Source organism: Eurypyga helias, unplaced genomic scaffold (genome assembly GCF_000690775.1).
Source record: "Eurypyga helias isolate BGI_N326 unplaced genomic scaffold, ASM69077v1 scaffold15118, whole genome shotgun sequence".
NCBI lineage: Eukaryota > Metazoa > Chordata > Aves > Eurypygiformes > Eurypygidae > Eurypyga > Eurypyga helias.
This window is the reverse complement of record NW_010267655.1, coordinates 21363-32989: the sequence shown is the minus strand read 5'-3', so window position 1 is coordinate 32989 and position 11627 is coordinate 21363. Positions and strand designations below refer to the sequence as shown.

The 11627-nt window shown below is 39.2% G+C and overlaps 1 protein-coding gene across 1 annotated transcript in view; it reads right to left on the bottom strand.

Moving 5' to 3' along the window:
• The window catches only part of TNKS (tankyrase, TRF1-interacting ankyrin-related ADP-ribose polymerase), a gene marked incomplete at its 5' end in the record, with an annotated part of 61818 nt that overhangs the window by 31376 nt on the left and 18815 nt on the right, over positions 1–11627 (bottom strand). The window contains 6 exons of the mRNA XM_010157509.1: positions 505–583; positions 679–770; positions 3576–3697; positions 4928–5114; positions 5602–5668; positions 7763–7857. Of these exons, the coding sequence (XP_010155811.1) occupies positions 505–583; positions 679–770; positions 3576–3697; positions 4928–5114; positions 5602–5668; positions 7763–7857 (642 nt within the window). The remainder of the gene's footprint in view (positions 1–504; positions 584–678; positions 771–3575; positions 3698–4927; positions 5115–5601; positions 5669–7762; positions 7858–11627) is intronic.

The window sequence follows — 11627 nt, the reverse complement described above, 5'->3', positions numbered from 1 at the left end:
GAACCATGTGTTTCTAAGAAACCTTCATCATAGGCTCACAAATTACTTTGGGCAGCACCTATCAATGTCTAAAGGGCATGGCAAAACAATCTGACCAAGAGAATAAGAAGCAAGCCAGGGCTAAGGGATGCCCAGCATCAGACTACTAAACTCAATGTCAGCAAACTCAGACATGGGACATTTTCAAGCTGACAAGATAAAGGAACAAGAGGCACCTAGCTGACCATATTTATTAGAAAACAGTAGCAAGAGTCATTAAAAATGAGTAAGTTAGGCTCCTAAAGCCTGTATTCAGTTACTTGGAGGAAAGACCTAATCTTCAAGTAGGATTCCTGAACATCCTGTACTGATTTAAGACAAACACACTGCAAGGTTTGCACACCTTGAAGCACAAAGGATACAGAAGAAAAAGCAACAACTATCATAAAAACTAAACTAACACTGTATTTAACCACCCTTTTTCTTGCCTTTTGTCTTAAATAAAATATAATCAAGTATATTTACCTTTGCTCCATGTTTATGCAGAACTTCCATGACATCATTATGAGCTTTTTCAGCTGCCACATGCAAAGGTGTCATGAAACTACATGGAGGAAAAAAAAAAAAAAGGAAGATATTAGTTTCACATTCCTAGTACAACAGCGTCCTTTGGAAAACTCAAAAGTTTCAGAAACTTACTCTTTGTTTTTCTCATTAACATTTGCTCCTTTCCTGAGCAACAGTTCTGTAACTTGCTTCCGCTTGGGATGCACAGCAGCCACAGCACAGTGCTGAAAAGAAGTAAATATAAATTATACTTCAACCACACAGATGACAAAGACCTTTAAGATACATGCCTTCAACTCCTAATTACTCCTCTAAACATCAGATTACAACATTTACAAACAGAATCCATCATATTTCTGCCAAAACACAACATACTCAACGAAATACAAGCTAGTGAACAATGCTAAATTATTCTTCTCAGAAAAAAATCAATTTTCATTTTAAAGGTATTTGTCACGAACAAAGCGTTATGTTCCCAACTACATTAACTACCTATCAGGACAAAACCAGGAGGACTCCAAAGGGGTCCATTAAGACTCCACTGCTGTTGTCAGGGTAAGATGGCTTTTGAATGTTGCTTTATTTTTTCTTCTGTTTCAATGTGTACTGAACTTGTTAACCTAATGACAATTGTGTTATGCACCCAATTACAAATTATGTAATAAACACAAGGGCAATAAAGTTCTCTTGAAGTACTTTCTTTTCCATACTATGAAAAAGATCCATCTTTCACACTGGGCTTTGCAATGCTCAAGCTTGCCCTTGTGGGACCACCATACAGCCCTTGCTATGTATAACTGTTCTCCTAAATGTGCCTGGGGTCTGCTTAGTGGTTTGTCTGAGCATTCAGCACCCAGAAGCAAGTACTTTGTCCTCCTCTTTTTTCTTTAATCCTCTGCAGAGGCTAGACTCAATCTGTCCTGATGTCTTCCCAACTGACCCTATGAATGCACTCCCAAGGCCTGAAATTACAAGCACAGTTCCAGATAAGCTGAACACCAGGCTTTAAAATCAGTCCAGAAAGGTTTCTCCCAAGTTGGGATGTCTCAAGATAACAGACTGAGAAATAGCAGCTACTTTTGAATTTTTTTGTTTAAATGTTTAGCCATGTTTTAAATCAGTAACCCCTAAAAAGCAGATAGCCTTCTGGAACAGAGTTCTCAAACTTTCCAGTAGCAAAACAATAGCCATTACAAAGAGAGAGACCACAAACAGAACGCCAGTAAGTAGCAGTAGTTTCAGCCCTCACTGTGAAGTAACTGCCTCTCAAGTTTCCACACTGATGTCAGTCAGCAGAGCATGTCCAACTTTTGCAAAGGCAAGCTTTGGAAATAAACATTAAGGTCAAATTTTACTCTGCAGAGTGGTAGTATTTTGGAGGCTTTGCAGATAATAATCTATTGGAATTTCATGCCAATATGCTAAACCAGCACTAAAAGCAACCCAAATGCTGAAATATTGCCAAACCTCAGCGCAACACTGAAAGCTAAACCAGGTTCTTATTTTGGCATTTGTGGGATAATAGAGCACAGACCCCAGTGCCCCACGGTAAAAGATACCATGCTTAGGACGGGAATAGCTTAGGTAGATTGCACATAACTTCTGATCCTGGAAGCTAAGTCCTGCCGCTTGGACGAGACACCCGCTGGAAATCTCAAGTATGGGAGGCAAAAATTGACAAATCACAAACACTTACTGAACAGTGAACCAAAGACATAGCTCAACAGACCTAAAATACACCATGTTAACTAGCTGTCTCTGCAGGATGAGCAGGCAAAAAAGAACAAAGAACACCACAGGACTACGAAGTGATCATTAAGCTGATAAAGAGATGTCACATATCAGCAGCTGATACACTCTAGAAGAAAAAGATACCACCGTCCCAAATTTCATACTGTCTTCATGTTCAGCCCCTAAACATCTCTTCCCTATCTTGCTTCTCAGTTCACGCTAGGATGCTGAGTCGTCCATGGAGAGGACAGATCATATGCCTGTAGTGACAGGACAAGGGTTAACAGGTTTAAATTGAAAGCGGGGTGGTTTAGATTTGGTATCAGGAAGAAGTTCTTCCCAGAGAGGGTGGTGAGGCACTGGAACAGGTTGCCCAGAGAAGCTGTGGATGCCCCATCCCTGGATGTCTTCAAGGCCAGGCTGGATGTGGCTTTGAGCAACCTGGTCTAGTGGAAGGTGTCCCTGCCCATGGCAGGGGGGTTGGAACTGGATGATCTTTAAGGGCCCTTCCAACCCAAACCATTCTGTGATTCTATGATATGGATGCTTGCTCAATGCACAATGTTCTGATCACAAACACATTGTCTGGAACGCTAAATATGCAGTTGTATGCCTGCAGCTGAGACTGACCACTACGAAGACAATGTTCTATTGGAATAAAGTATCATAACTATAATGGTTTTAATAATACCATCAGTCCCTCTCAACTTCAGCATCCTCACTGCATCTGGGATATCAGCTGTGTTCTTTGCCTCCACTGCTTCTTCAAACAATGAAGTAAGAGCAGGATACTGTCATCAAAGTCTCAAAAGACTCCTGTTTCCATAGCTAATGTGGTATCACCAGTACTATTTCCATCCTGTAAGACCCTGTGATGTACACCTAGCATCTACTTTCACCACAATTTTACATAACCTATGAAGAAAATCTGTAATCCAAGTTTGCCCACATAAAACATGAAGGCAGCACTGGGCTACTGGAATAGAATTTAATCCCAGAAAAAAACAAGCAACTGACCAACAAAAAAAGAGAGTGATGGGAAAAAAGCCGAAGAGAAGTGAAAGTGAACAGGGAAGTGTGGCTGGAAGGCTTCTGTCACCTACCAGGAAGAAGAAAAAAATAGTAAAAAAAAATTATATGGTGTTATTTATATAATGGTAGTATAATTTTTATGTGTTTGATAGCAAATCCTCCATCCCAGATGATGAATACATTTTCATAGTGTAGAAATAAAACTCCTCAACGAGCGCTACCACCACATCTATCACAAACCAAATGGATTGACTGTATAATCTCACCAGTGCAGTCTCATGCGACTGTGGCTGCTTAAAATTAATGATCTCCAAAGCAAGTGTCTTTTTCACTTTGGCAAGGTCTGCCTCTCTGGCTGCCTGCAGTAAAGAGTGTCCTTTGAATTCATCTGTTAGAGGAAAAAGATGCATTTAATAATCAGCAACATGTCATATTTATAAATGTTACAGAAGAAAGGTAGCTATACTCAATTAAGAGGAAATAAGAGTATTTCTGTACAACTTCAGATAGCAGCTGATCTGGGACACAGAACACGAAACATGGTTTACAGAAACCAAATGGATGTTGTAAAGGAGAAGGGAAGTGATTCCTTAAGTAAAATCTTTATAGCTTTTCTCCCTCTTATCCTCCATGCACTTGATATTAAAAGCATACGTGACCTCCAAATTACGTATATATGCGGTTCAAGTGAGGACAATGTTATCACATGCTCTACAGAAAACAGCACTACAGTTGCTTTTCAAAAGCCTTATTGTATTCACAACTACAAATTATTCAAGGTAAAGCCTGAACATACGATTTAATTATAAAATATTAAACTATTGTTCTTAGAGAAAGCTAACTGGGTAAGCATTTGAAGCCAGTCCGCTACAAAGGTGAAACAGGTTTTGATGGCAGCTGTATCTTTGCAAGCATGGAGACAGAATTCTTGCTATTTTCAGTGTTGCATCTTGTTCAGTTCAGCAACTGACAACCTGACTAGCTGTGACTGTGAATAGCAGAGGATCACATTCTTAGTGTGTCAGGGGGCTTCTGCTCTATTGGAAAGGTGACAGACAAAACCAAAAGCTTATTTGTAATGGAGTTCATAATCTACTTCTCAAGAAGGAGTTTTCTGTAACCTCATAACACTTTGCTTCCGTACTTGTTTCATTTAATTATCTTTTACAGTTTATAACAATGAGAAAACAAACCCCCAGAAGAGGGCAAAGGCAGAGAATTTCCAATTAGAGCTGAAACATTGTTTTGTAAACAGCATGAGGATTGCAAAGACTACAGAAGAAGTCGCTGGAATTTCCATCTTCAAGTCTGCACGCCACAGTCACCTATCTTCTGGAAGTTACTCTTTAAGTGTGATATAGAGGCTCCTACGTGACTTCAGTGGACTTTAACCCTAAAACCCCAGCGGAGTCACTGATTCAGCAGTGCCTTCTGCAATTTAAATCCAAGAAAACCAGACAACATCCCGAGCGGTACATTAGAGGTATCTGGGTACTTCAAAGGGAGAACTGCAGTTATTTTGCTGCTTTGCTTCTACTTGTGAAGTAGGAGGAAGCTGGCTTGCAAGGAAAGTACCCCTTTGCACCCAGAACACTGCTTCCAGTCAGAAAACACTTACAGGTCAGTCTCTCCCTCAGCTCAGGCGTCGGAGCCATATCGACCGCACTCTTGCCGTGGCAGTTGACTAACGTGGGATCTGCGCCGTGACTCAGCAGGAGGGAACAGACCTCTACGCGGTTCTTGGATGCAGCCTCGTGCAAGGGGGTGAATTGCCAGAGGTCCATAGCGTTCACACAGGCGCCATGCTAGCACAGCAAAGAAAGCCTTATATTAGTAAGAAATTACCTTTTACAAGTAAAAGATTACAGATTTTCATTTCGTTATACAAACCAGTTCCACTCTTTCACAGATGAATAAATTACATAACAATACAAAAAATATATACAAGAAAAATTATAAATCTATCTGTATATAAAAAAATACTGTGGAATCCTCAAAAAAAAAAAAGGAATCTCTGCATGAGCTACTTTTTCAGTAAAACAGATTTTTCCACAGAAAAAAGATGAATAAACAAAACTGTACTTATTTGTCCAAAGAAATTAGGTGAGGAAAAAAACCACATATACTGTACCACAGAAAGTGACTGCAGGATTCTGAAATAACACAGTGGCTGTTTGAAACCTGTTGCTACAGAAAAAAAATAATTCTTCCTTTTCAAGTCTAGTATAAACAGTTCATACCTCACCTAACACATCTGAATCTACAGGAATTGCTTTCCATGCTTCTGCTTACCTTAAGCAGCAGCTCTGTAACCTCATAGTGTCCATAGGAACATGCATTATGAAGAGGCACAAGACCACTATATGGAAGAAGGCAAATGACTAATTTATTTAAGCAGCATTTTTAAAGAAGAAGGGAAATTTTCTCTCTACCAAGAGATGAACAAACATCAAATTAAATTTAAAATATTTACATATTCAAGTATTTAAAAATCAAGATTCATAAACTAATAGAAAAATCTAACCTTACCAAACAACATGTTACTTAAGAGTGGCATTAAAACGTGCTTGGGTTTTTTTGGTCCTAAAACAGACCACAGAGGTTTACTCTAGCACTAAGATTAGCATTAACCGGCTTTGAAATGATCTTTCTTCAAGCTACTGGCGTGCAGAGGAAAGTCTCATTCCACATTCAACTCCCTCAAGAGAAGTCAGTGTTCTGTTTCTGTCTAAATATAAACTCCTGTTTATTTAAAAGCTGCTTCCTTGGCTGTGGTCCTCTTCAGGCATAACGAGAAGTGACGACCCTTTTGAAGATGCGCCACAGTTCCTCAAGACTCTCTCCAAAGTGACCCCATTGAAAAGAAGCTAACAGGTCTATGAAATCAATGTAACCTAATTTAGCTCCATAAATGATAACTGACATTTATTTATAGCCTCTTTACCTATAAATTATGTATGCATAAAGCAAGATAAACCAAAAGGACAGACTGACTGTAAATGTGTGGCACTACTGAAAAACAAGGGAGCTTACGGGGTTGTCAGACATTTCCAAGTATGTTTGTATTAAACTCAAACACAGTTCAAAGTAAGTGTATAGTTTTTCCTTTTTTCCCATCCTGAGCATGCCCCCCATTCCCAAGCCCCTCCCGCCAGTTCAACTCTTCACGCTTTCCAAATAGATCATTCAAACCTCATTAAAGCATCTACCCTGCAGTGCTCAAATTTCAGAAAGGTGTGAAATCCCTAAAACTTGCTCAACAGTGCTGGATCTACCTGAATAGGTATTACATGCAGCTTTACTGTAGATTTTTTTACTTACATAATGCATTTCACAACAATTCTGATCAAAAAATTCATTAAGGGTGACTGTACAGACAAAAGTGCTACAATTAGTCTATCTTCTAGAGTTTAAGTATGTTTGGGACTGGTTTTGGAAAGAAGAAGAAAGAAAAGGAAAAAAGCAATATCTTAATTGAAAATCTCTTTCAACACCAGGCTGGACTCAGCAGAAAATGAAGACACAGGATGTGTCTCAAGTTTGCTCATAGATACAGAACACACACCCATTAATGTCTTACCTCTATGGATTCTGAATACAACATGCATACCGTTAACAAGGGGCACAATTTCTACAATGTTAGGACTAAGCCCTCCTTTCACACCACTGTGAGAATCGTCACCTTGGAGATCGGAAAGATATCACAGAATGGTTTAGTTGGAAGGGACCTTAAAGATCATCCAGTTCCAACCCTCCTGCCATGGGCAAGGGACACCCTCAACTAGACCAGGTTGCTCAAAGCCTCATCCAGCACCATATTTGAACACTTCCAGGGATGGGGCATCCACAATATGGCTGAGAACAATGTACATGTATTGTTCCAGATTTCCAACTGACTGTGCACTTTGTTGGTGTCATACGTAACTACCGTCCTTACTCCAAAAATAGTATAGTTTAGCTTTTATTATATCTTGAGTTTTGCTGGCAACACCAGTCAAGTTCGGTCTACAAGGACCACTAGTTGTAAGCACAAAAGTGTTATTGATATTACTTGTAATTACACTTATATATATGCAACAAGATAATGAGCCTATAGAGAAATCTTTCAATGCACATTTTTTTCACTAGGCCCACATACCTCCTCCCCATCACCTTCCCTAAAATAATGTCAGAAGACCATGATTTAACAGTGTTAAGTGTGCATGGGAGCAAAAAATGGTTTGGAAAAAATGTAAAGGTGTAATAGAAGACTTAAAACAAGTGCGACCACAGCTAATCTGTTATTGAGGCTCTAACATTTATTTATAATGAACCACACTCAGATTTTGGAAGCATATGTTGCATTCTCAGCCAACTATGTGAGATTTTGCTGCAACTGGAAGCAGAGAAAGAATTCATCTTGATTAATACAAAACCACTGCTGCAAACAGGCAAGTCAAGTAATTTTACATACCCTTTATCTTTTGCATGAACATCTGCACCATGCTGAAGCAGAAGTTGGACTATTCGAACTCTGTTGTAGCCCGCTGCTAGGTGTAAAGGAGTCGACTGCAAAGTAAAACAAAACAAGATGAAGAATGTGAGCTACATAAATTTGAAATGCTGCCCTTCCTGCCATTTAAGCACTCTTCTTTTCTCTTACACATTGAATCAAGAGAAGTTACACCTCCCTTCCGTGATTAGCCAAATTAACAAATGCATGGCACATGCATGCCTTTCCTGTTGTCAAACCAAATAAATGTTCCATAAGGCAGGGAAGAATCCAGGTATCTCCTAAGGCAATAACAAGCTCGTCATTTAAAGTTCATATAATTAATGGCCCCTTTGTTTTGTTTGAGTTTCAGGTGGTTTTGTTTGTTTGTTTGTCTTGGTTCTTTTGGGTTTGGGTGGGGTTTTTTTAATGCTATGATTTAATAAATTTTTTAAATGCTAGATTATTTTTTTTTTAAATTCGTAAGCAAATTTATGCAGTTCAGGCTGCATATTCACAGGTTACAAAATTGTCTGTCTGTATGCTTGTTGCAACAAGTGCACAAGAGGCAGACTGCGGAACAAGAAATAATGCATTTTAGGAATGTTTATCTTAAGCTCTGCACCAGGCAAGTAGTCTTACATGTTCTGAGCCATATAAGACACACAAAACAAAACATACATCTTCAGCAGTAAACATAGAACCATTGAGTGGTTTGGGTTGGAAGGAACCTTAAAGAACGGCTGGTTCCAATTGCCCCACCATGGGCAGTAATGCACCTTGCTGCATAATAGAGTAGTAACTGCACCTTTCTCCATAGTTAATTCGTAAGAATTTTAACTAAAAGCTTTTGAAGTTGACAACAGCAATTCCCCTTAAAGTTTATTTTAAAAACTATTTATGATGAAACAAATTTCGTGTGCTGTCTCAGTCTGAAGGAACTGGTTTCTTACATGAATGGGTGGCATTTCCTCCTTGCCAAGGCTGAGAATCAGAGGATTTGAAAGGGATCTTTGTTGCAATTTATTTTATGGTGCACAACCAGACAAGACAATTTTATTACAGTAAAACCACATACAGAAACCAGCTTGATCACATAGGAAGACTCACATATCTCACAATACTAAGCCAAGTACAGATTTACCATCAGCGTTAGAAGATCATTATACAGTTTTACAGATGAGACATCACATTCTCACTATTATCAAGATTTAAAAAAGAAAAAGAAAAATCAAGACAAATGGTCTCCTCTGTGGTAAACAGCAGCAGGTGTTATATGTCCATAAATGGTATGGATTTCCAGGATTTAATACATATTTAGTATGACCATAACTTGGAGTAATCTGTATTATATTTTACTCTAGTCTCAGCCCTTTACTACTTTGCTCCAGAAAGAGTAACTACTTTGACACCTACTAAGTGTCTCGTGTACCACAGTGAGTAAACAGCTTGTACTGTTGAATGACAGCACAGGGTATCTCCAAGAAAAACACCTGGGTAACTCAGTTTATTTTGGGAAGCAGTTATGCAAGTGTCCATAAAAACCATCATCTGAATTATCTATACTCAAAATAATGACCTCTAACATTCCTAACTTTAAGATCCCCATAGCGTCTCTGAAGTACAAAATGCCACCACCACCAAAGCAGGTCAAATCTTTCAAGTGTTTCGCCATTCAGATCATTAGGATCTATTATTCTGTTTCAGAATACTACTGAATTAACAACTTGGACTGATCCAGAAGGTATTATATTCTTTTTATATCTACCCCTACTATAAAATAGCTGGCTTCTATGTATCATAAACACTAATGAAAATGTGGATAAAGATTATGCCACATTAGCAGAATACTTCAGTATTGTTTATTCTGACAATTGTCTTGGCTTGGTTACTAAATCCAGTTTTATCAACTGAATCAATAACTCAGAGAACCTGAAAGGAATTTGAAATGGGCTGTAGAAAAGTCAGTCTATTGAGAGGTCTGAAGTGCAGAAGAAATTACAGCAAACACTAATTCTTCGGACCACTGTAGGATCCTTTAACCTCACTACAATTGATCTACATCCATTCTTGTCTGCACAGTACCTGTACAGCAACGATGGCAGGTTTCCAAGACGATGCTTTACTCATATTAAGTATTATTAATAGGGTTGTTCCCAGTAAAGACACATCAACTCTGGAGTCTTGCTCACTTCTTAAAAGAAAAAACTATTATGACTCAAGCTGGGACTGTGCATTTCGTACTTCTAGGGCTGTTAGACCTGCACTTGCCAAATAACTTCATTAGAGACGAAACCGGAAACATTTCAAGCATCATGTAAATGAAGCAAAACAGTGTCATCCCAAATCTTCAAAAAACTTCTATCCCTGCCTTTCAGAAAGGTCAGCTACCACCTTCTCCTCAAGCAAGGCCACACAGAGACCACATTCTGTGAACGAACACAGAATACCGTGTCTTCCCCTGAATGAACACGCACGCATGGTGTGCAGAAGCAGCGATCCTGTAGGATTGCGCCCACTGTACCCAGGCCTGGTGTACCAGAACCCCTAAGCCAGCGCTGCCACTTGCTCCTTAGGTTGGCTAAAAGGCTCTTACAAACACTGCACTTCCATACGTAGGAAGATGGCTGTACCTCAATGGCGTTTTAAGGACTTATTTTCCTTTCTCATGAGAAAAGGCATTCATTAATGTTAGAGATTTAATAGCTAAAAATACTAATTTGGCGTTACAAGTCTGTATGCTAATTACAGAAACTAAGGACCTAAAAGATAACAAACTACTCATTATATAGGATTATTAGCCTCCCAAAAAAAAAAAAAGTGAACAATGGTAGTAAAGATATTGATGTTTAAAATTAATGCGCTGTTTATATAGCAGTAGAAAAGTAGAAAATGGCTATCAAAACAGCAGTATTGTATACTGCACCTGCAAAATATATCGAAGTAATCATTTAATATTAAGGAAAGAAATTTAATTGAGCTATCAATTAACCCCTCCTCCCACTTCTTGCAATACCTGGCAAGAGACTAACAAGAATCCCAGGAGGGCACTTACTTTCCAAGACTCACATTCACCGTTACCAAGCAAATCACACTGTCTTCCTTGCTAGTGTAATTAAAAAGAGTACAACTGCACTTTTATTAAGTAAAGTAGACCCTCATGTAAGACGCTCACATTACTGTAAAGTTTTATGGCAGCAGTAATTGAGTCAAAGCAGGCACTGTGCGTTTCCAGGAAGATCACTGTACACAGGATGGCAATCACTGTCAACCTGTACACCTACAATTTATGCTAAAGCAGCCTTTTTGAGAATGTGTTGCCTGGGAATATGAAAAATGCATTTTTTTGATTTAAAAAACGCACATACAGCAGTTTGACACTATTTTCATTGCACTGTAGGTATTTTCACACTGCTTTGTTACCAACACCTGATTTGACGATCCCTGTCCAAGGTCAACTGCCTTGGACTTGCTGTCCCCCGTTGACCTACATCGAACAAAAGGGGCATGGAGGAATGGCCAGAGCTGCAGGCTGCTGAGCTCCTTCCACGGGCATCAGAAAATTGGTACCAACAACGTGTCCACAGGCAACACAGGAGCGTTGGCTCCATGCACCGGCCGCTTCCCTTCCTATTGCGCCAAAGAGTTTTCAGTAGCTCGTCAACTGCAATGCTGCCGCAGCCTCAGAAGAAAGCTGTGTTTTCAGGTTCAAATTATGGGTTGCCCATTTTATGGGCAACTTTAGCCTGAGGGATAAGGACCTTGTACCATGCATTATCTGCACAATCAGTAACAGCTGCAGGAATTGTTTTAAGAACTAATATTGCCTGTTTTTGCTTTCTGTTAC